The following is a 25381-nucleotide window of genomic DNA, read 5'->3' as shown; positions in this document are numbered from 1 at the left end:
TCACCCCCAGCCAGGACTCCAGGAGCTGTCAAAGTTACTGCCTGTGCCGGGTGGAGGTGGAGCTGAAGGCTGCAATACGGGAGCTTAGCAGTCGTGGCTACTGTAGGGCAGGTGGGGATTCCACACCCCTCTCTACACCCTCCACATGGCTGCATTTTTCTGCAAGTTCCTACTCTATCTCTCAAAATTATAACCATGGCAATTGCTATCACATTAGATTCTGTCCGAAATTGTAATTTTTTTTTTTTTAAATGACAATCATTTACAAGGCAAAACCAGGTTGATTTTGCCTTGTAAATGGATATCCGGTCTCTAGGTTGACCACACTTAGGTTGACAATGTTTAGGTCGACTACTATTGGTTGACAGTAAATAGGTCGACAGGGTTTCTAGGTCGACATGACAGAAGGTCGACATGAGTTTTTCACGATTTTTTTCATTTTTTTTACTTTTTCATACTTTACGATCCATGTGGACTACAATTGGGAACGGTAACCTTGCCTGAAGCTCGCGAGCCATGCGAGGGGACACTGTGCCCTAATTGGGGTTCCCGGTCACTCTACAGAGAAAACGACACTACATTAAAAAAAAACTAACAACTCATGTCGACATTGTTCATGTCGACCTAGAGACCCTGTCAACCTGCTTCCTGTTGACCAATAGTGGTCGACCTAGACACTGTCAACCTAAGTGTGGTCAACCCTATGATCCACACTCTTGTAAATGATTGCCGCTTTTAAAAAAAAGTATGAGTTTGTCTGGAATCTCGGAGTTCTGGACATCTTGCACTGCATTACAGATGGAGCCGCGCTCATCTGAGGCAGCTCCATCGCAGGCGTGCACTCCCGGCGTGACTAGGCGATCCATCCGTCTAGTCACGCCGGGAGTGCACAGAGACGCTTCCATTTTTAGCTTTTTTGTCTGGGTGCACGGACGAAGATGCTCTCTATTTAAGTGAATGGACGCGTCTCTGTCGCGGGTATGCGTGCCTGGCTGGATGGAGATGCTGTTGGCGGTAGGCGCGTCTAGTCACAGACGGAGCCACAACTTGCGTGTCTCCATCTGTACATCTGGCTATTGATATCCTAACCAGTTACATCCGCTATGCAGACCATACATTGCAAAGGTAAGCTGGCCGAAACATAGAAACATACATATGCGGCGGGATGTAATGCAGCCCGAGATAGACGGAGGTGTGGGTTACCCGCTGATCTCGGGCGTTTTTTTTTAAAGGGACAGTCAGTTACAAGGCATAGTTTTTGTCTTGTAAGTGATTGTTCCTTTAAAAAAACGTCCGAGATCGGCTGGCAAAATGTTGTATGTAGTATATGTGCTGTCTACCATACCCAGGGATCACAGCGCACTGTGCTCAGCTTGTCTATCTTCTATACGTCCGTCCCGAGACTTCTGTGAAACTAGCCAATGGGTACAGTAACTGAGGGTGACCTACAGCCACCTGATCAAATAATGTGGTGTAGCTGCTTGGTGTGGGAACCTTTGTTAATCTTGAAGAAACAAAGTGAAAAGTAAATAATAAGTGTAACAAATGTTCCATGTTCTGCTATATTTGAGCTAAATGTAATTGATGTGTGTTAGAAATGCTTTGTATCAGGCTAACGTATAAATGAGCTTATAATAGCATTAGGAATAATCTCACCTGACACATATGTTGTTCATCAATAGTGTCATGCTTTGAGACAGTCCTTACCTGGGTTCAGCGATGTGCCAGTGCGTGTGCTGATTGCAGTTGTTCGCTCTTCTGTGCAAATGTCCATGTCCCACCCATGACACGCCCAAAGTCTGGACTTCTGGCATACGCTAGCTAGGCAAATGCCCACTTTCCCCCTTGCAATACTTTACCATGTGTGCCTGGTTCACTGGATGGTGAGAAGTGATGATATTTTAAGCATGCGCCTGTGACCTTTCCCCATGAATCATGCATACTTTTAGGCCCCAAAATAGATGTTTTCATAATATTACTGCATTTTATAGAATCACGGTCACTTAATAAGGAGCTACTTACTGCTCTAGATGTCAGACATACAGTATCTGCTGTGAACCCTCAATTCTCACTCACAAAAGCAGTCCTTATAGCTTTCTATAGGGACTGCAAAAGTGCCCTATTTAACAAGCTTTGAAATGTAGCTTTTTGGAGCTGACACCCATTTGCTAATGCCTCCTTTATACAGTATACATGTAGCTCCTTCTATCTATGGCGAAGGTACAGCTGGAAAGGATCCCCAGACCCCAGAACACTAGAAGCTCCTCGCTCTCTCCTTTTTCGTAAATCCAGGAAATAAACTGAAACTCTTCGGACGTGCTGTCCCACTCCCAGCTAAATCATATCTGATGATTTTTGATCTTGCCACTCTGGAAGGGAGTTGCCAAGTTGGTGAGGTGGGGGACATATCACTGAAGAAGTGGGTGGTGTGGAGTTGTGATGGTACAATCACATCATCAGGGCCCTAACGCTGCTTGGACCTCCCATTCCACTTGGGAAGTGAGAGCCGCAAGGATGCTGTGAGCAGTCTTCAGGGCACTTGATTGCTCTTCCGGGTATCCGGGAGAGTCACCCGAAGTTCCAGAATGTCCCAGACCCTACAAGAGAGTAGGCAAATATTAGCTTACACTATCTTGATAAATTGCTCCAAACCATCTTTTCTAAATACAAGAGAAATTTGTGAAACAAACAAGTGCGCATACAAAAAACGCAGCCATTAGACGAGTATAAGATCTTATTTGTTGGTGCAATTATGCAAATATTGTTTAGAAGATCCTTAAGTATCTTAACGGCTACTTTGTGAATATAAGGCCAGTAATAGATGAGTGTTTCTTACGCAAGCATTTTAGTTACATAACTTTATTCCCCACTATAATATAAATTGTTTGGCTCCTGAAACATGTGCGTTCCTACATTTTACATATACTGTACTACCTCCAGGAACTTGGAACCTAAATTATTATGGTCAAGGAATTCCAACAATCATTGCACAATGTTTTACTTCTCTTATCTGACTCCATCATTATTTATGAATTAATAAACATGGGCAAATATACTACATATGCTGTAACCCATTGTAGTCAGTCTAATATTAGTTCTTAGATACACTACAAAGCTAAATACTGATAACTGATTGGTTGCTAAGGGTTACATAAACACATACACACACATCCTCTGTACTGATTTGTTCCTAGGGCGTCTGCTGGGGACTTACTATAATACCTTACTGTGGCTGTGGCAAATAACAAGAGATCTAATGCACATTTCTATAATGGTAGCAAGCTTCTGGTTAAATAGTCACAGACTGGGGTAAAGCTGCACTACCACATACACAGTATTTATTTTTTTACTAAAATGCCCTTTCACGGAGCTGGTTCACATATACTTCAATCTGAAAGCGCTGTCCATAACCCTTGCCAAGTCAGCACTCACATGTAGGTCTGTTAGAGTTAATAAAAAAAATAACCACCTGGTCTGTTTACAGAAATAATTATACTCCCATACTATCTATCCCACACATCCATCAAAATATAATTGCCATCACTAAGATTTTTTCAGGAGTTACTTACTGTACCACAACTAAGAAGCCATGAGTTCTCCCTACAATTACAACCCTATTACTATTGCCAAATAATTGAATAACCTGTAACACCTCTGTGCAGCATGTACTAGCTGTCTTTATGGACACAATGGATCCGATAAGAATCAACAGAGACTAATCTTATTAAATTACTGTTTAATATGAGAACAGTTATAATGCTTAACATAAAAATATTGAATATAGAAATGACATACAGATGATCTAATTAGGCAAAATACTGTAGGCGATGAGGAAACGAACAGTTTAACTGAATCTGACCATGAGGTGCTCGCAATACCTTCTGGTGCAATCTTGTTTCTAACATGGGTTCCTTGATTGAATACTGAATTCAGTTTGTCACTGCATTATGTGCTTACAATGGTCTGTCATAACTCCCTTCCTATTATCTTGATTTTCTGTGTTGATGCAAATGAGCTAGTCAATCAGCTAGTCTGCTAGTCACACATATTACTTTGGTGGGAGGAAGAGGGTTTGACGTTTCACAGAGCTTCATCACCCAAAACTCTCTACAACTGATCATAAACCATTATCTTCTTATTCCTTGTTCTATATCTCTGTGGAGATGCTCTGGTTCCAAATAGTTCACAAGGGAGGCCATAATCTTTTCTTTATACAAGTAATTAAATTGCATTTGGACAACACTTTACCAGTAGGTCCCTAGGCTTGATAATTATACTGTAGACCATATACTGTATTTAATATACACACCAAGGTTATAGGATATCTAATAACTCAAGATTGATTCAGAACATAATCATAATATGCCCCTACTACATACATACTTCAAATGCAAACTATGTCATTTCTGGCACAGGTCCCCCAATTGAATAGCCAGAACCACTTCTAATTTCAATAAACTATTTATATAAAAAAAAAGTGGTACTTACTAATCAATTGGTGGAACCTGCCAGAAAGGACAGCGTTTGCATTCTGTTGGAAAATATCTGGATGTTTTTTTCTCCTTTCAAGGCAACAAAAACCACCAATTGTTTGGACCTACTGTTGTAATTCCACAAGCAGTTAGGGCGCTGGTCTGTATATTTCTACCTACTCCATACCAACCTACTCTCCCGGAGTGTTCGTGAAACTTCTGAATTTCAGGTGGATCTCACTGTTGTTGCCTGGTGCCACCCACATTCTATGTGAAGTGGGTGGTCTGAGTGATTTGATGACACCGTTTGCACTGAATCAGGTCATTATGGTTCCGTCCCTCACCTTAAAATGCCAGGAATCGAGGACACTGTATACCGGGAGGTGGGGCCATGATGATGCAATCTCGGATGCTTCCTCATGTAATGTGATAGGGGTTTTTTTATTTAATATTTTCCACATACATAATAAGTGTTTAAATGTAAAATTTTGTGGTTCTATTAAAAACAAAATTGCTTTATTTGGTTAATTTTCTTGAATTTACATTTTAAAAAAAACACTTATTGGAATTGTGATTACATTTTATTTTACGTGTTAGAATGAGCAAACAGACTAATGTCAGAAAATTCAGAGTCTCCTGAGGAAAAACAAGGTATCATTTGTGTGGTTATTGCATAAAAAATTAAAATAAATAATCTGTGCTATTGATGCTAAAACGTGATGAATGCAGACATAAAAAAATTACCTCAAAACAGGGATGAGAAAATCCAAAAGCAGTAAAGGGAATAATTACATGTATATTAGAGCATGAATATAAATTTGTCATTGAAAAATAAAGTCTCAGACTTTTTAGATAAAAACATACTACCTGCATGTAATGAAATTGGTGTCAAGCAAAGTGTACTTCCCAGTACATGTTATTGGGACAATGTATATTGGTAGACAGCACTCATCTTTATTGGGCCTACTGTCATTTTAGCACGCATACTGGGGTTCTTGTACACATAAAAAGATGAGTGTTATGGAAGCCCTCAGTTTGCTGGATTGTCTGGTGGACGAGTCAGATCCTGATGTGGACTTCCCAAATTCCTTCCATGCTTACCAAACAGCAGAGGGCATTCGCAAAGCTCACCCAGACAAAGGTAAGTGCCAATTATTACTTCTTTTAGCAAATATCAGAAAATGTAACTAACATATTAGGAGGGAATTAGCTCCGTTAAATTTTCAGTCGGAAAAACTGAATTTACCGCAATATTTTTTTTCCAGGCAAACCAATTAGAGCCCATTCTGGGCTCCTGCCTTTTTTACACTCACCTATTAATGTGTTTTCTTCCTTCAGACTGGTTCCAGTTGGTTGGTTTGTTGCATGATATTGGAAAAATACTGGCCCTGGAAAATGAGCCTCAGGTAACTCATCTAATCAGTGAAACATATGTTGTATAATGATCACAGCGGCAAGTAATATCGTCAGGGTAAATCTACTGCTGACTAGAGTGACAGGCTTTGCATGTATGCGGTCTGTGTGTAGTTGTGTCTCCAGCATTATTTAATAATCTGTGCAGGGCCGTAACTAGGGTGGTGTGACATGCGCCACAGCACAGGACACCGCAACGCTGTTCTGCAGCACCTGTCAACTTTCTGTTTTAATCAATCTAATTTGCAACTTCCTCCTTTTTAATCCCCAGGATCACCTGGCCAGTGTCGTAACTAGATATTTTAGCGCTGTGTGCAAGAAACGGCATTGGTGCCCCCTGTTACGTAAAACAGGGGCAGTGCGCGCTGTAGGAACGCACAAAAAATATAGGGGTGTGGCTTCATGGGGAAGGGGTGTGGCCACAAAATAATACCAATTTATACTACGTGCACAGTAGTCTCCATTATTTAAATTACACTGCACAGTAGTGCCACTACACCAGGTAGAGCCCCTTTTACACATTACGGCAGACAGTCCCCCTTTTTACACATTACGGCAGACAGCGTCCCCCTTTTTAAACAGTACGGCAGACAGAATAGAGAGAGAGATAGATAGATAGATAGATAGATAGATAGATAGATAGACAGATACAGTATATACTTACCATCTCTCCCCGCTGGCTCAGGCAGTCAGGCTCCTCGGTGCAGGCTTCATGCAGCAGATCCCGGGCACGGGAGAAGGAGGAGGAGGAGGGGGGGGGGGGGCCCGAGCCACAGCAGGCTATGTAATTGGAAGCGGTGCCGCTGCAGCTGTCCTTCTCCTTCCGCATTGGCTGCGCTTCCCTCATCCCTCATCTCGCCTGCCTCCAGAGCTACTCCTCTCCTCTTCTCCTCTGGCGCAGCGCACACAGCACAGGCGGCTTGTAATGAGTCAGGTTGACTCATTACAAGCCGCTAACATAGAATGCTGGTCGTTATGTCCTCAGGGCGACTGCGCTGTGTGCCAGGCACACCTGGCACACGCGTAGTTACGGCTCTGCACCTGGCTGCCCCCATCTTCACCTCACGTCCCTAAGCATCTTCAGTCACACACTCCTATATTTAAAGCATACATTTTAAAATACTCTAAAACTTCCCATATAGGAGCATATAGCTCCATAAGTAAGGTATCTGGCTGCAATATGGAAGGTCATGTGTTTGAATCCTTGGTATGACAGTATTTTACAGGAGGATGTGACTGAAGGTCCTGGATATGACTGAAGAAATCTGTGATTTAAAATGAAGGATAATGTAACTAAATGACAAAGAGCTTTCAAATTAAGTGCATGAATGATGGTATAGGAGTATTGGTGTGCAAATCCATTTTCTTGGGAGTGATCTGTAAGTATAGGTGTTAAGTGTGTGTGTGTGTGTGTGTGTGTGTGTGTGTGTGTGTGTGTGTGTATGTGTGTGTATATGTGTGTGTGTATATATATATATATATATATATATATATATGATGTGGGAAGGGTCATCATAGCAAGTGCTTTCACAGGACACCAGGGCTCGCCTTATGTCCCTGTTTGAAAAATATGGAGGGGACGGACGTCAATGCTTTTTCTAGCCCAGGGCACCAAATATTTAGTTATGGCTCTAGTTTATATTCATTATTTGTTAATATCTTTGACAAACAGCTCAAATGCGAATATAACACTTCAGACATGGACTGTGGTCCTGACTCAGCGACCTACACTAATGCCGCATCAGCTGTGAATGTGTACGCAGTGACTTCGCGAAAACATGCAAATACTGTAGCTGCCTGGATCTGTAGCTGTGTACAAAGACGCAGCGCCGGCCACAGATCAGTCGATTATCAAACTTCAGAGGAGCTTTAAGGTCTTGCAGCATGGAAGTGAGACACTGGAGACACTGCAGCTATGTATGGGATTGCAGGCTGAGATATGCCCCTGAGACGGACAAAATACTCCGCCAATCCCTGTTACATCCCTCAAATAGTGCAAATAAATCCTCACTGCGATCATGGGTAGTGAGACTTAGACACATGCGCAGTTGGCCGTAATCACTCAGCTACGTAAAAATCGGGTATGCATCCATCTCTGAATCAGGTCCCATGTCTATGCAGCGGGGATGACTCTTTAGCATTTGGCAATACAGAAGTGGACTTGGTTAGGATGACATTACAATGCCCTGGGAAGCAGAAACTATCATTTCTCTTTGCAGTGGGCTGTTGTTGGTGACACTTTTCCAGTTGGCTGCAAGTTCCAGAAATCCATTGTATTTGCAGACACAACATTCAAAGACAATCCGGACACAAAGCACCCAGTATACAGGTGGGGAACTACTGTAGTGTATATACACAGCCTTGGGTACCAACTGTGCTGCGCGGCATTATGATGTTTACTTCTCCTTCCTCCCATACCTCTCTAATCACCACTACCAGCAACTCCTACATATAGAAACATAGAAACATAGAAACATAGAATTTGACGGCAGATAAGAACCACTTGGCCCATCTAGTCTGCCCCTTTTTTATTTTATCCTTTAGGCAATCTCAACCCTTTTTTAACCTTGATTCTTTGTAAGGATATTCATATGCCTGTCCCAAGCATGTTTAAATTGCCCTACAGTCTTAGCCTCTACCACCTCTGATGGGAGGCTATTCCACTTATCCACTACCCTTTCTGTGAAGTAATTTTTCCTTAAATTTCCCCTGAACCTCCCCCCCTCCAGTCTCAATGTATGCCCTCGAGTTCTAATACTTCTTTTCCTTTGAAGAATGTTTCCCTCCTGAACTTTGTTAAGACCCTTTATATATTTGAAAGTTTCTATCATGTCTCCCCTTTCCCTTCTCTCCTCCAAACTATACATGTTAAGATCTTTTAGCCTTTCCGGGTAAGTTTTGTGATGTAGGCCATGCACCATTTTAGTTGCCCTTCTTTGTACACTCTCTAATGTATTTATATCCTTCTGGAGATAGGGTCTCCAGAACTGGACACAGTATTCCAGATGGGGCCTTACCAATGACCTATACAGTGGCATTATCACTTCTTTTTTCCTGCTACTGATTCCTCTCCCAATGCAACCAAGCATCTGACTTGCCTTTCTCATTGCTTTGTTGCATTGCTTTCCTGCCTTCAAGTCACTTGAAATAGTGACTCCTAAATCTCTTTCCTCCTCAGTAGTTTCCATTATAGTACCCTTGATACTATACTTAGCCTTTGGGTTTTTGAGACCCAAGTGCATGATTTTGCATTTTTTAGCATTAAACTGTAGTTGCCACGTTCTTGACCATTTCTCAAGCCTACCTAGGTCATCAATCATTTGTTTGACCCCTCCCGGTGTGTCTACCCTGTTGCATATCTTTGTATCATCTGCAAAAAGGCATATCTTCCCTTCAATACCATCTGCAATGTCACCAACAAAGATATTAAAGAGAACTGGACCTAGTACAGATCCCTGGGGTACTCCACTGGTAACATTTCCCTCCATAGATTGCACTCCATTAACTACAACTGTCTGTTTCCTATCCTGCAACCAGGTTCTTATCCATTTCACTAATTTATAATCCACCCCCAGGCTTTCAAGTTTATTTAGCAGTCTGTGATGTGGGACAGTGTCAAATGCCTTACTAAAGTCTAGATATGCTACATCTACAGCTCCCCCTTGATCTATTATTTTCATCACAGAGTCAAAAAAGTCAATAAGATTTGTTTGGCATGATCTCCCACCAGTAAATCCATGCTGTTTTGGATCCTGTAAGTTGTTCGATTTAAGATATTCCACTACTCTTTCTTTTAATAGTTTTTCCATTACTTTCCCTACTACTGATGTAAGGCTTACTGGTCTGTAGTTACTTGCTTCTTCCTTGCTTCCACTTTTGTGCAGTGGAACTACATTTGCTCTTTTCCAGTCCTCTGGAATATCACCTGTATTTAGTGACTGGTTAAATAATTCTGTTAAAGGTGTAACCAGGACATCTTTTAGCTCTTTGAGTATCCTTGGGTGTATTCCATCTGGTCCCATTGATTTATCCACTTTTAGTTTTGAAAGTTCTGTTAGGACCTTCTCCTCTGTAAATGTATTTTCATCTACCTTATTTTTATGAATGTCCTTGCAATTTAACTGTGGCCCCATCCCTTCTTCTGCAGTAAATACTGAGCAAAAATAATTATTTAGGTGATCTGCTATTGCCTTGTCTCCCTCCACCAAATGCCCACTCTCTGTCTTAAGTCTTATTATTCCTCCATTTGATTTTCTTCTTTCACTTATATACTTAAAAAAAGTTTTGCCCCCTTTATCTACTGACTGGGCCATTTTCTCCTCAGCTTCTGCCTTTGCACGTCTGATCACTTTCTTAGCATCCTTCCGTCTGTCCAGATACTCCTCTTTGTCGTTATTATTTTGAGTCTGTTTGTATTTCCTAAAAGCCATCTTTTTTGCTTTCACACTAGTTGATACTACTTTTGTGAACCACACTGGCTTCCTTTTCCTGGTGCTTTTCCTAACCATTTTGATACAAAGGTCTGTTACACTTAGTAATGCACTTTTAATTTTTTTCCACCTCTCCTGCACCCCTTCCAAGTTCCTCCAGTCTGCCAATGAATCACTTAAACATCTCCCCATTTTTGCAAAGTCTGCATTTCTAAAATCCAACACCTTTGTTTTTGTGTGAGAGGAGTTGGATCCTGTCTTTATACTAAACCATACTGCTTGATGATCACTGGATCCCAGGTGCTCACCCACATATATATCAGATATTCTATCACCATTTGTAAGAATTAGATCTAATATTGAGTCTTTGCGAGTGGGCTCCCTCACCAATTGCTTGAGAGATGCTCCCTGTAAGGAATGTAGAAATTTGCCACTTGTAGCTGAACTTGCAAAAGACCCCTCCCAATTTACATCAGGTAAATTAAAGTCTCCCATGATTATGACTTCTCCCTTAAAAGCCATTTTAGAGATGTCCAACAATAGGTTCCTGTCCAAATCCTGCCCCTGGCCTGGTGGTCTATAGATCACCCCAATGCGAATAATGTCCTTCTTCCCAGTTTCTATGGTGACCCAAAGGGCCTCAGTTTTGGCTTCAATATTTTGTATTAAAGTGGCATTTATGCTTTTTTTCACATACATTGCTACCCCTCCTCCTATTCTTCCTATTCTATCTTTCCTAAATAAATTGTATCCTGGTATAGTTAAGTCCCAGTCATGATTCTCATTGCACCAAGACTCTGTAATAGCCACAAAATCCAGGTTATCCCTTGTCATTATCGCAATTAGCTCTGGAATTTTGTCTCCTAAGCTCCTAGCATTTGCAGACATAGCTTTAAAAAATGTTTCTGTGCATTTGTTAGTAGTAGCCATGTCCAGAGCGTACAAAATGAATGACAAGTTTAAAGTTGAAATTACCTGTTTGGGGATGTTGCTCAGTATTTGTTTTCTTTTACTAATCAGTAATCATACTCTGTCCTTTACACCACTACTATACCTTACTAAATATAAAGACATAGTACACCTGACCACAATGGGTTAATGTTCAAAAGAGGTAATCACCAGTTAGTATGCAATACTAAACTGTTTCACTGAGCAACTTCCCCACACATGCAATGACATTTTCAAGAAATCATTACATAAAGAAACATACATAAGTTTGCATAAGAGAGAACTGTAGTGAGCAGATTGGGGATGCCTTTTCCTAGGTTTTGTAAAAACGGATGATATATTACATTCAGAATAGATTTGGGCAAATGGTACAAAAAAGTCACACTTTATATTGTAGTAAATAGCTCTGGAACAAAAAGAAATTGACATAAGTATTAGACATTTCCTACTATTTTCTACTGAAAAACTAATGTATATTGATTTATTTGTACAGCACAGAATATGGAATCTACAAGCCCAACTGTGGCCTGGAAAATGTTCTCATGTCCTGGGGCCATGATGGTAAGATACTACTACGTTTCGAAAACTATTACATTGGTTAACGTGGTGGTTCTCAAACTTGTAGAGGTGCCCTGGGTTGGTGGTCCAGGATCAATTCAAATTATTTATGGTCAATGTAGTAGACAAACAATATGTGGACAAACAGAAGTGAATCCTGTCCCTCACCACATAACTGAACCTGAGGATAACATATAAACACAATTTACTTAATTTCATTTTTTTTCCTGAATTTCTCAGTAAGAAACTTTTGGCCTAGGGGTGCCGTGAAAAAAACTCTTACGCTTTAGGGTGCCGTGACTCAAAAAAGTTTGGGAACCACTGGGTTAACGCAAACCTCGACTGAGCCAGATATGCTCAGTGGAGAGTGGTGCATGCCTCTCACAGCTTGTAGGTGTATCCGTATATATTTGTAATTAGACGAACACAACTGCATTGTATGGAGAGATGCACTATACAGTAGTACAACTGCAGTGAAACAGCTGCCTTAGGTTGCCAGTTATGTCATATTGACCATTCTCCACAACCACAGCATTGTAATGAAGAGGTGGACATAAAATATAATGTAACTACTAGATAGATTTATGAAAGACTTGTTTATTACTGTTTAATATAGGGACAGAGTATATTTACAGAGTAACCTACATACCTAAAGGTTTAACAAAGAATTTAAGGATTTTTCCATGTTATTATTTTAAAACTAGGTACTTCATCGCGCCCTACGGGCGCTCTTCACACTGTCGCAAAGGGCTACGCCCCCTTAACCCTTGCATGCCTTTCCGGGGGTGGGGTAGGGGTTCCGGAGGCGCCGCGGGTAGGGGATGGGCAGGTGCGGGAGGTGCGGTGGATGGGGAAGGGGGTCTGGAGGCGCTGCAGGTGGTGGAGGGACAGGTGCGGGGGTGCCGTGGGTGGGTGAGGGGTGGGAGAGTGGGGGAGTGGGGGGACCGCGGATGGAGGAGGGTGTCTGCAGATGCTGCTGGTGGAGGGGGGGCAGGTGTGGGGGGAGACATATATGGGGGGTGGATGGTGGAGGGGGTCTGGAGGTGCTGTGGGTGGTGGAGGGGCGGGGGAGTGGGAGCCGCGGGTGGTGTAGGGGGTCTGGAGGCACAGCGTGTGGGGGAGGGGTGGAGTGCTGCATGTGGTGGAGGGGAAGGTGCGGAGGTGTGGTGCATTGGGGAGGTGTCTGGAGGCGCTGCGGGTACTGTACCTGCCAAAAAGGTAGTTGGAGGGTATACAGTAACAGGGCCAGGACAGGGGTGACAGGGTCAGAACAGGGGTGACGGGGCCAGGACAGGTGTGACAGGGTCAGAACTGGGGTGACGGGGCCAGGACAAGGGTGACGGGGCAAGGACAGGGGTGACGGGGCCAGGACAGGGGCGGCAGGACCAGGACAGGGGTGACAGGGCCAGGATAGGGTTGACAGGGCAAGCACAGGTGTAACAGGGCCAGGATAAGGGTGACAGGGCCAGGATAAGGGTGAAAGGGCCAGGATAAGGGTGACAGGGCAAGGCCAGGGGTGACAGGGACATGACAGAACACAGGGCACGGGAGAGATTGGTATTAGGGCCAAAACAGTGGTGACAGTGACAGACAGATGTGTCTTACCGGAGTCACTGCTGCTGGCTGCTGCTGTTCCACTCCAACCTGTTGGGATCTGCTGCTGGTGGAGACTTGGCATGGCTGACTCTCTCAGGCTGGAGTCCTGCTTCATCTGCCCGCCCGCATCCCTCCCCCCACTCCTCAGTCACACACCGCGGACCTCACGTGGCTACCGGGCACTGTGGTAAGGGGAGACTGGGAGTGACTGGTTAGCCCCCAGGAGATGCTGCGGCTGGAGGGAGGAGGGGGTCATAGCATGCACGCGGCGCGGACCTCGCGGCTGCCGGGCACTGTGGTAAGGGGAGACTGGGAGTCACTGGTTAGCCCCCAGGAGACGCTGCAGCTGGAGGGAGTCAGAGCCTGCAAGCAGCGTGGACTTCTGCAGCGCTGCCTGCTGGCTAAAGTGTGTGAAGGAGCTGGGCGCACCTCACTGCGGGCGGCAGCGCTGCAGTTAGCGGTGGGGTTGCTGGGGCTGGAGATAACAGAGGCAGTACGGAACCTGCACAGCGGCACGTGCCCCACAAAACTGCAGCTAAGAAGCGTGGAGTGTGCCAGAAAGTGATGCTCCTCCGCTCCAGAGAGACCCTGCTGAGTTTTCTGATGTGGGGGTTCAAGCACACAGTGAGCCGGTGCCCGTCTGTCTGTATGGCATACCCCCTCACACACCCCCATACCTCCCAACTGTCCCGATTTTCACGGGACAGTCCAATTTTTTTGGGTCTGTCCCGCTGTCCCACCCGCGGGCCGCAGTGTCCCGCGGTGGGAGGGGGGGAGGCAGTTGGGAAGCTCCTGTACTCGCTGTTCTGCTTAGCAGAGCAGCGGTGAATAGACGCTGTGCGCATGCGCATAGCGTCTATTTAGTGGAGACAGAGAGAGAAGGGGCATCAGGGGGTACGGATTAAGGGGGGGTCTGGCAGCAGAGCCGGATTAAGGGGGGGCCCAGGGGGTACGTACCGTAGGGCCCCACAGTTTTAGGGGGCCCCCTGGCTGGAGTAGCTCTGTCCCAGCTCTGAAGCTCCCCCGTCCTGCCAGCAACAGCAGCAGCATTGTGCTAGTCAGTACACGCTGCTGCGTGTTGGCAGGTCTGTGGTGTTGCAGGGAGGCAGCAGCCTCCCTGCTTTCTTCTGCCTGTGCGGGTGTGTAGGGGGAGTGACCACCCCCTCTGGATTTACCCCTAGCTGAGGGACCTAAATCCCATTAAAAAAAAATCCAATTCCCGGAATTTGCATAAGGGGGCGTGGCCATGCGTCCCGCGATTAGGCCACTTCCCCAAACCCACAGCAGGCACATCAATGAGATAGGGCCCCCCTGTCTCAAGTGCCCTGGGCTCCCCAGACCCATAACCCACTCCTGGGGGCAGGCCAGCAGCTCACAGAGCGTTGGGCATGCCCCCTCACTGACGAAAACGGGGGCGTGACTCGCGATCGCCGGTCCTCTGCAAAACCACGCCCCCTTTTCACCGCGCGTGTGTCCCTCCTTCTGCCTGAAGAAAGCTGGGAGGTATGCACCCCTGCCTGTGCCATGGCCATACCATCTGTTTCTGCTCCTAGTCTCCTATAGATTTGCCCAGATCTGTGACTCATTTGACTAACTCTGCCCAGTGTTGTGACTCCGCCCAGCGTTAGCAAATGAGGCACAAAGTCACAGATCTGGGCTATTATATAGGAGATATATTAAATGTTGAAAATATCACATGGTATTATGTATAATATCCAAATTAACTACCCCTAACTATTATTATTGTTGTACTATTAATCATTTATTTATTATTTAGTTTAGTTCCATTAATTCATGTATTTCTGCTCAGAAAATTATCTGGGAGCTCTGTTCAAACTTCATTCAGAAAATGTATTATTAGTTTATTTAAGATTTTTGCTTTATCTTTTTTTTTTTCGGTAGAATACCTGTATAATGTGTTGAAGTTTAACCAGTGCACCATTCCAGAAGAGGTAAAATCTTGTCTGTGTCTTGTGTGTTACTCTACTGTATTATGGTATTTTCATAAAAAATGACCTAAACCGCCAGAATAACATTGTGTGTGAAATGTAGGATAATGAATAGCTTTGATGCACAACGCTACACACTTTTCACATGTTTGTGTTTGTGTATGTCAAGTCCTGAGTATTCTAGGTGCAACCTGCAGTGATGACTATCTCCCCATATTATTGGAGGGGGTTGAGTACGGGATGTTGGCGGTTAGAATACAGACAGCTGCAGCCCAACAAATTTTAGCAAGTTTGCTAACCCTTCTAGTTACCTTCCCTACCCGCAGCCTAACTCTAACCCTCCCCTCCCGCAGCCTAACCCTAACCTTGCCCCTAGTTCCTAACTAACTCCCTCCCTGCAGCCTAACACTAACTCCCCCCCCCCCCCCCATATTTACATTTGAGATGATGATGAGTCAGAATTCTGAGAAGTATTGGTATTCCTGGTGCTGGTCGTCTGACTGCTAAAATCATGCCTGTTGGTTGACCTCATGGATGAAGGGGATCTCCCAATTTTGAAGTGGCGATGAGCCTGAAGATCCATGATCCCCAAGGGGCCCCAATGTCTGGGATCAAAGGCAATGATGCTGAGGTGGGGGGAGCGGGTACTGATTACCCAGGCATGACAGGGGGATGGAGGACATCAGTAGCCATTTTTGTCATTTTATTTTGTCTTTATTATAACTCAGTGGATGGCGTGCTGGGAAGGGGGTAGGGGGAGTAGGATGGGTGTCACCAGGCAGTGTATTATCATGTCTCTCTCAGTCACTTACCGCCATCGTGCCATTGCAGAGCTGTTGTCTTGTGAGATGATGACATAATCATCTTGCGAGCCTCTGTCTGCAGCTGGCTTCGGGCAGCCTCTTTATCATCAGCAGGCTCCATGCAGTGGGTGGGCGGGGACTGGGAAGGACAGGTAGGCTGGCTGGCCATGGGTGTAAGTCCTGTGGTGAAGCAGTATTAGGTGAGAAAAGTGACAAGTTCAATGAGTCTGTGACTGACCCTTCCAATCACCCAACATCACAAACTGCTCTACTCCTTGACTTACCTCTTAATTTATAATTGCCGTCACCGGTTGTGAAACACCTTTCTTCTCAATTAACCTGTTCAAAACAGGTGACCGCAATCATAAATGAATAGAAAAGTCCACGAACAGAGCATTTTCTCCCTTCTGGAATGGGTCATGTTGGGAGGTATGTCTTCGGGAAGATGGCGCTGCACTTTAAAAGCAAAGACTCTAGCAATATGCTTTGCTCTCTAGTGCACATGTGCCTTCTTCTCAAAAATCGCTGAGAAGATTGTGTGGGTTGAGGAAGAGGTACCTGCTTCCTGGAGCAAGCTAGATAGGAAGAGGTTGCCCCCTGCTACTCACTGCCAGATCCCCGCAGCCGGCTTCTGCTGTCCCAGCCAGCTCCATCTCTCCTAATTGATTTATGGTGGGAGGGGACATAGCCATGGTCTAGGGTTGACCCATGAGGCTCAGCAGGGTCACACCTCCTCCAGGCATCAGTGAGGAGAGACTGAGCCAGCTGGGAGAGCGGATGTGCCCTACAGCAGCACAAGGTCAAGAAAAAAGAAGCCGTCCATGGGGTCTGGTTATGGGCGTGTGGCTGGCAGCATAACTGGGTGCAAGTAGAAGGCCAAGCCCCGGAAGTAGCCCAGACCAGATAGCAGCCATACTTCCTGCACCTACTGTGGCTACACCTATGGATATGGGGTCTATGTACTAATCCTTGGAGACAGATAATATGGATGGAGATAAAGAACCAGCCAATCAGCTCCTAACTGCCATGTTACAGGATGTGTTTGAAAAATGTCAGGAGCTGGTTGGTTGGTAACTTTATCTCTGTCTTCTTTATCTCTCTCGAAAGCTTAGTACATACTGTATTTAGAGCTCTGAAATGACATTTTACTGATACTTGTATTTCAGGGTATGTACATGATCAGATTCCACTCGTTTTACCCCTGGCACACAGGAGGGGATTATAAACACCTTTGTAATGAGAAAGACCTTAAGATGTTACCTTGGGTTCAAGAGTTCAAGTGAGTATTAAAGAATCTGCTGCTTCTAGTGTCCTACCACTTCTTAGTCCTCTCTTGCAGCCCTTCAGTATGTCAATGTTATTTGTGTAAAGATGTTGTTATGTAGTGCACCCTATATTGCAATGAACAAATCCTTTTTCAAATGTATAGCATGTATTATATAATTAGGCCTGTACTTATCTTGGCCTTGCAGAAGTTGCCATATGTGTAGTGGTGAAAGTGGGTCCGCGTATGAGGGTAACCCCTACCTGCATTACTTTTATTGCTGTAATTGTTTCACTATCACATTCTAGTCACTTACAACTCCACTTCTGTCACTACGAATATGTGTATATAAAAAAAAAGACAAATAAGCACAATGCAATGGACATTGGGAATAAAGCACTTCTCCCAACTTGCAGGTGTATGCTAGTTGTCCTTATAAAAGTAGCATACTGTAATTGGACTTTGTGTAACTTCAGTACTGTATGCATCGCATATTACTTATATTTAAAAAAAAAATGTTTACAGTTAACTCAAATCTCATTGAAAAATTCCCACTTTTGGTTGGGTACGATATCCTGGCACTCCCTATCCCGACGGTCAGAATCCCAATGGTCAAAATCCTGATGGATTTCTGTGAGTATTCTAACCCTAAGCCACCCCTCTCGCAGCCTAACCCTCCCACTAGTGGCTAGCGCCAACTTTAATACTCACCGTCGGGTTTATGACTGTCGGGAATCCGCAGCCAGAATTATGACCATCAGGATGTGAGCGTCAGTATCCTGACTACATCCTGATCTGATAACTACAATCATAATAATGGTCATTAAATAGACTGATATTCTAGAGTTACATGTACCACATATAAACACACTTTTAATTGTGTATTTTCCTACAGTAAATTTGACCTTTACACAAAGAACGAAGAGATGCCAGATGTGGAGAACCTGCAGAAATATTACAAGGACTTGATAGACAAGTACTGCCCTAGAGTATTGTGCTGGTGATATTTTCAGTTCAGACAACAAGTTTCACATACTCTTGATCCACTTAAAATAATGTACTATAACCTGTACATTTGCCAACTCTGTGATGTGTTTGTTCATTATATCCTGACAATATATCATATATGTGACAAATATAAGGTATTACATGCTGAATAATTGCTAATTCCTAAGTAAATAAATAAAGAGTAGACACTGTACCACAATTTCAGTGATGTAAGTCTGTTAAAATCCTAGGTCACATCTGATTTGGGATCTAGGGTGTAATTCAGATCTGATTGCTGGGCAGCGATTTTTGCAGCCCTGCGATCAGATAGTCACCGCCTACACAGGGAGTGGGTTTTCGCTGTGCCGATGTGCGTTCGCATGTGTAGCAGAGCTGCACAAACTGATTTTGTGCAGTCTCTGCGCAGACCAGGACTTACTCAGCTGCACATCAGGATGACCGGGGCTGGATTTAACGACAGACACCCTCCCTGAAAACGCATGATTCCACCTGCGTTTTCCCTGACACTCCCAGAAAACGGTCAGTTGCCAACCACAAACGGCCTCTTCCTGTCAATCTCCTTGCGATAACCTGTGCGAATGGAATTTCCACACCATCCCATCGCAGGGCGCTGATGCCTGTTGCACCCATGTGACGCGCCATCGCAGTGCGGTGCATGCGCAGTTCAGATGTGATCGCCCGCTGTGCGAAAATGCACAGCAACGATCAGATCTGAATTACCCCCTTAATTCTGTTAACGAGCTGTTAGACATTTGCTTGTTTTCAGGAGTCTAACTTGCCAATACACCAAACTACAGTAATTACTGACTGAAAATAAAACCGTCAGCAACCAATCAGGTGTATTTTATGTTCAGTTTCATATTAGGGCCAATGAAAGGAATTGAACTTGCCTACCATATGGTAGTACTGCTCTCTAGTGGATTGAAGTAGAAATGTTAGTCTATATAGTTGACCTAATACTGCATTGTTTATAGCCCCAAAATAACCTGCTGAATGAAAATAGCTAATGTGAAAGTAATGTGTACATTAGTGGGCATGTTATAAAACATGTTTGGAAGATAACAGTGAGTGTGAATACCCAATATTTGCCAAGCACGGTGTTGGCGGAAGTGTTCCAGATTTAATCTAGGCACAAATGAACAATGACAATGATCCTGATGCCTGACGGCAGGCACAACCTGGGCCTGATTCAGATGTGGTTGGAGAAGCTATCACTGCTGCTTACATAGAAGCACAACAATAGCAGTGATATGGTAATTCAGCCGGAGGCATCACGCACCCTACTGCATTACTGATCTGAACTGTGTCCATAGATGCAGTATCGGATCCTCCCCTCTGCGCCCTCGACCCGCTGTGTGACCCATGGGGTCCCACAAGCCAGCCGCACCAAGACCTACCTAGAGGCCAGGAAATCTGCATCCTCTGATGGAGATCCTAACCTTGTCCCTCCCCTGTAATGCAAGCAAAATGCCTCCATTTGGAGAAACGAAGGACAACGCTGCCCCCTCCCCGTCCAAACACACTAACAGTCTGATGTCGTAGTGCGAACGACGTCGCAAACCTGTACTGCCCCTTTGTACTTTGCTGCAGGAACAGCTACTCCATCTACATCTGAATTAGGTCCCCTGTGTGACCAGTATGGTGCATCAGGCCAGACAGTCTCTTTGTACAACCACATTTTTTATTTCTGAACAGTTTCTTATATAGCGCAGTAAATTCCGTAGTGCTTGACTATTGGAATTACCATTTTACATTCTTAGTAATAATCTCTGCTGATTATCAAATCATGTACAGTAGAATAGTGCAAATACAAATCAATCCATCTATCAATAATCTAAATGCAGTGCAACTCTTGTTATTTGGTAAAATGGTTGTTTGCTCAACATGCAACTGACAGTTCCTAACATAGTAGCCTTGGGGGGGTGGGGAGGCGTATTATACCCGCACGTATCGTGCGGGTATAATGCTTCCCGCTTCAGGGGCAAACACAGGATTTGTAAAGGGGGGTTTCCATCAGATAAATTTCCCCACGATTTCCTCAGCAGCAACATCAAATCACACAGTGATATTTTAGGACTTTCTACGGGATACGTTTAATTTGCCGGCTGTCGGGATCCCGGCGGTCAGGATACAGACGCTGGAATCCCGCAGCCAACAATGCCACCAGACAGAATCCCGGTGCAACAGGCTTATTCCCACTTGTGGGTGTCCACGACACCCATAGAGTGGGAATAGATCCTGTGGCGAGCGCAGAGAGTCACTGAGCCCGCATCGTGGCGAGCGCAGCAAGCCCACAAGGGGATTCTTATCGCTGGCATTCTGGTGGACAGGATGCCACAGTCCGGATCCTGACAGCCAGCATCCCAATGATTTTAGACTTCAGGTGCTATTAATATATTTTTATCTCAATCAAGTAGCCTACAGTAATTTTATATATACATCATTTTTATATTATTATTTGCTCTTTATATTGAAATAATGTATTCAATTAGTTATGTTCCCATTTTTGTTTTTGCTGGTGCTATTAACCTTGTAAATTCAGCTAGAAAAAGGCAAAATAGTATCACTGTGCTAAATTATAGTCTGGGGTGCCTGGGGACACTTGCAGGGGTGACTTGGATTGGTGGTCCAGGACTACTTCCAATTATTTATGGTCAATGTAATAGGCAAAACCAGTGTTGGTGGTCTCCAATCATAAAATATGTGGACAAAGTGAAGCAAATCTTGTTCCTCACCACACAACTGACCCTAAGGATGGCAAATACTGTAACCATAATTTACTTAACTTAATATTTCTTTCTAAATTTCTCAATAACAAACTTTTGGCCTAGGGGTGCTGTGAAAAAAATTCTGATGCTCTAGAGCGCCGTTATTCAGAAATGTTTGGGATTCACTTGTCTAGCACTTATAATATATATGTATGTATATATACACAGCAGAAAGGAGAGCACTCCCAGTGAAATAAATTATAGTCCCGGTGCCCGCGGTAGGAGTTTTCAGCCGAAAATCCAATATATACACAGGTAGTCCGCAGCACACAGTAAATAAATAAGGCAAATACAGCAGATGTACATATGTAACTAGATATATATGTGCAGCAGAAAGGAATGGGGTTAAACGACCAATGGTGCAAAAGATAATTAATAGGGGAGCAATACCCAATGTATAATAAAATATATACAATTTATTGTAACAACAGGAGCGTAAAGGTAAAAAATATATATAAAAACTTCACATGTGACAAATTCATGAAAAAATAAAACAGATTTTTTTATGAAAACACAGATAAAAAATTAGTCATTTAAAAAAGCATATATATGAATAAAAATCTATATATAAATCTCTTATCTCAATTGGAGGTCATCTAAGGTGTTGGGCCAACGTGTTTCGTCATACTTACTTCAAGGGGTGAAGAAGTCTGTATGACGAAACGCGTTGAACCAACCCCTTAGATGACCTCCAATTGAGATAAGAGATTTATATATATTTTTTTTAATTCCTATATATGCTTTTATAAATGATTAATGTTTTATCTGTGTTCTCATAAAAGAAATCTATTTTTTTCCATGAATTTGTCACATGTGAAGTTTTTATATATATTTTTTACCTTTACGCTCCTGTTGTTACAATAAATTGTATATATTTTTATATACATTGGGTATTGCTCCCTTATTAATTATCTTTTGCACCATTGGTCGCTTATCCCCATTCCTTTTTGCTGCACACATTTTTTACGGGGACCTACCACCCCCTGGAACTTTGGGGAACAGCTGACACCCTTATATATTTGGGAGTGCTTTTTTACACCTAGTACATATATATATATATATATAAATATACTAGAGATGAGCGGGTTCGGTTTCTCGGAAACCGAACCCCCCCAAACTTCACCCTTTTTACACGGGTCCGAGGCAGATTCGAACCTTCCCTCCTTGCTCGGCTAACCCGAGCGCGCCCAAACGTCATCATCCCGCTGTCGGATTCTCGCGAGATTCGGATTCTATATAAGCAGCCGCGCGTCGCCGACATTTTCACTCGTGCATTGGAGATGATAGGGAGAGGACGTGGCTGGCGTCCTCTCCGTTTATTGTTGAACTTGATTGCTTTATTGCTTAATTGTGGGGAGGACTGGGGAGCAGCTGTTAGGAGGAGTACAGTGCAGAGTTTTGCTGATAAGTGACCACCAGTTTTTATCCGTTCTCTGCCTGAAAAAAACGCTCCATACCATATCTGTGCTCAGTATGCTGCATAATATATCTGTGCTCACACTGCTTAATTGTGGGGACTGGGGAGCAGCTGTATTATATAGCAGGAGTACAGTGCAGAGTTTTGCTGACAGTGACCACCAGTATACGTTGTCTGCCTGAAAAACACTCCATATCTGTGCTCAGTGTGCTGCTTTATTGTGGGGACTGGGGACCACCAATATAATTAATATTATATAGGAGGAGTACAGTGCAGAGTTTTGCTGACCAGTGACCACCACTATACTATATATAGCAGTACGGTAGGCCACTGCTGTACCTACCTCTGTGTCGTCATTCATTAAGTATACTATCCATCTACATTCTATACCTGTGGTGCATTTTAGTTTTGCAGTTTGCTGACACAGTGACCACCAGTATACTATATATAGCAGTACGGTAGGCCACTGCTGTACCTACCTCTGTGTCGTCATTCATTAAGTATACTATCCATCTACATTCTATACCTGTGGTGCATTTTAGTTTTGCAGTTTGCTGACACAGTGACCACCAGTATACTATATATAGCAGTACGGTAGGCCACTGCTGTACCTACCTCTGTGTCGTCATTCATTAAGTATACTATCCATCTACATTCTATACCTGTGGTGCATTTTAGTTTTGCAGTTTGCTGACACAGTGACCACCAGTATACTATATATAGCAGTATGGTAGGCCACTGCTGTACCTACCTCTGTGTCGTCATTCATTAAGTATACTATCCATCTACATTCTATACCTGTGGTGCATTTTAGTTTTGCAGTTTGCTGACACAGTGACCACCACTATACTATATATAGCAGTACGGTAGGCCACTGCTGTACCTACCTCTGTGTCATCATTCATTAAGTATACTATCCATCTACATTCTATACCTGTGGTGCATTTTAGTTTTGCAGTTTGCTGACACAGTGACCACCAGTATACTATATATAGCAGTACGGTAGGCCACTGCTGTACCTACCTCTGTGTCATCATTCATTAAGTATACTATCCATCTACATTCTATACCTGTGGTGCATTTTAGTTTTGCAGTTTGCTGACACAGTGACCACCAGTATACTATATATAGCAGTACGGTAGGCCACTGCTGTACCTACCTCTGTGTCGTCATTCATTAAGTATACTATCCATCTACATTCTATACCTGTGGTGCATTTTAGTTTTGCAGTTTGCTGACACAGTGACCACCAGTATACTATATATAGCAGTACGGTAGGCCACTGCTGTACCTACCTCTGTGTCGTCATTCATTAAGTATACTATCCATCTACATTCTATACCTGTGGTGCATTTTAGTTTTGCAGTTTGCTGACACAGTGACCACCAGTATACTATATATAGCAGTACGGTAGGCCACTGCTGTACCTACCTCTGTGTCATCATTCATTAAGTATACTATCCATCTACATTCTATACCTGTGGTGCATTTTAGTTTTGCAGTTTGCTGACACAGTGACCACCAGTATACTATATATAGCAGTACGGTAGGCCACTGCTGTACCTACCTCTGTGTCGTCATTCATTAAGTATACTATCCGTCTACATTCTATACCTGTGGTGCACCTCTTTTTTTCTTTGCATCATGTGCTGTTTGGGGACAATTTTTTTTGAAGTGCCATCCTGTCTTGATTGACACTGCAGTGCCACTCCTAGATGGGCCAGGTGTTTGTGTCAGCCACTTGTGTCGCTTAGCTTAGTCACACAGCGACCTTGGTGCGCCTCTTTTTTTCTTTGCATCATGTGCTGTTTTTTTGAAGTGCCATCCTGCCTGACACTGCAGTGCCACTCCTAGATGGGCCAGGTGTTTGTGTCGGCCACTTGTGTCGCTTAGCTTAGCCATCCAGCGACCTCGGTGCAAATTTTAGTACTAAAAATAATATTGTGAGGTGTGAGGTGTTCAGAATAGACTGGAAATGAGTGGAAATTATGGTTATTGAGGTTAATAATACTATGGGATCAAAATGACCCCCAAATTCTATGATTTAAGCTGTTTTTTAGGGTTTTTTGAAAAAAACACCCGAATCCAAAACACACCCGAATCCGACAAAAATTTTTCAGTGAGGTTTTGCCAAAACGCGTCCGAATCCAAAACACGGCCGCGGAACCGAATCCAAAACACAAAACCTGAAAAATGTCCGGTGCACATCACTAAAATATACACACCTTTATACGAATTTGAAGTGTCATCATTGCCTGATAAAATCAGGTCCATTTCACAAGTGGCGCAGTATTTTTCTATGATAGATATGTATAATGCATAAACCCAATCAATTAGTGCATTAGTGCAAATGTTGGTATACTGTGTTTAAAGTCCTTATGAATATGAAGTAATGATTGATTAAAGGCAAAAGATCCTTACTAAGGTCAGCTAGGAAGGGATCAGTCTGTGTGGTCACATTCAGATTAGGCAGCTTCACAAGACTTGTGACCATTAGCTCTGGTTCTCCTGCCGCTGGCTGAGGGAGGTCAGTGTGTGCAGCTCTACTCAGAGGGCCAAAGAATCGCGGCAAAATGCCATGAGTGGATGGAGCTATGTTTGTGAGCCGCGATTAGCAATAAAATTAATTTGATCCATGGGGGGGGGGGGGGGGTACTCAGAAACCCCCCTGCGTGCGCCAGTGCATCAGACTAGTGCTAATTAGTGATGAGCGGGTTCGGTTTCTCGGAAACCGAACCCCCCCGAACTTCAGCCT

At 43.7% G+C, this 25381-nt stretch overlaps 1 protein-coding gene across 4 annotated transcripts in view; it reads left to right on the top strand.

Annotated features, from left to right (window-relative positions):
* The window catches only part of MIOX (myo-inositol oxygenase), a 58949-nt gene extending 40309 nt beyond the window's left edge, over window positions 1-18640 (top strand). For 3 of the 4 annotated variants that reach the window (XM_063930445.1, XM_063930446.1, XM_063930447.1), the window contains 7 exons: window positions 5451-5613; window positions 5811-5878; window positions 8105-8214; window positions 11757-11824; window positions 15320-15369; window positions 17336-17448; window positions 18329-18640. In XM_063930445.1, coding sequence (XP_063786515.1) covers window positions 5451-5613; window positions 5811-5878; window positions 8105-8214; window positions 11757-11824; window positions 15320-15369; window positions 17336-17448; window positions 18329-18437 — 681 coding nt within the window. In that variant the 3' untranslated portion in view covers window positions 18438-18640. Of the gene's footprint in view, window positions 1-5069; window positions 5124-5450; window positions 5614-5810; window positions 5879-8104; window positions 8215-11756; window positions 11825-15319; window positions 15370-17335; window positions 17449-18328 lie in introns of all 4 variants that reach the window. The other variant, XM_063930448.1, reaches the window with a different exon arrangement.
* The last annotated feature ends 6741 nt before the right edge of the window (window positions 18641-25381 follow it).

The sequence above is a fragment of the Pseudophryne corroboree genome, chromosome 6 (assembly GCF_028390025.1).
Source record: "Pseudophryne corroboree isolate aPseCor3 chromosome 6, aPseCor3.hap2, whole genome shotgun sequence".
Lineage (NCBI taxonomy): Eukaryota > Metazoa > Chordata > Amphibia > Anura > Myobatrachidae > Pseudophryne > Pseudophryne corroboree.
Note: the sequence above shows the minus strand (reverse complement) of the source record. Positions and strands in the feature narration are given on the sequence as shown.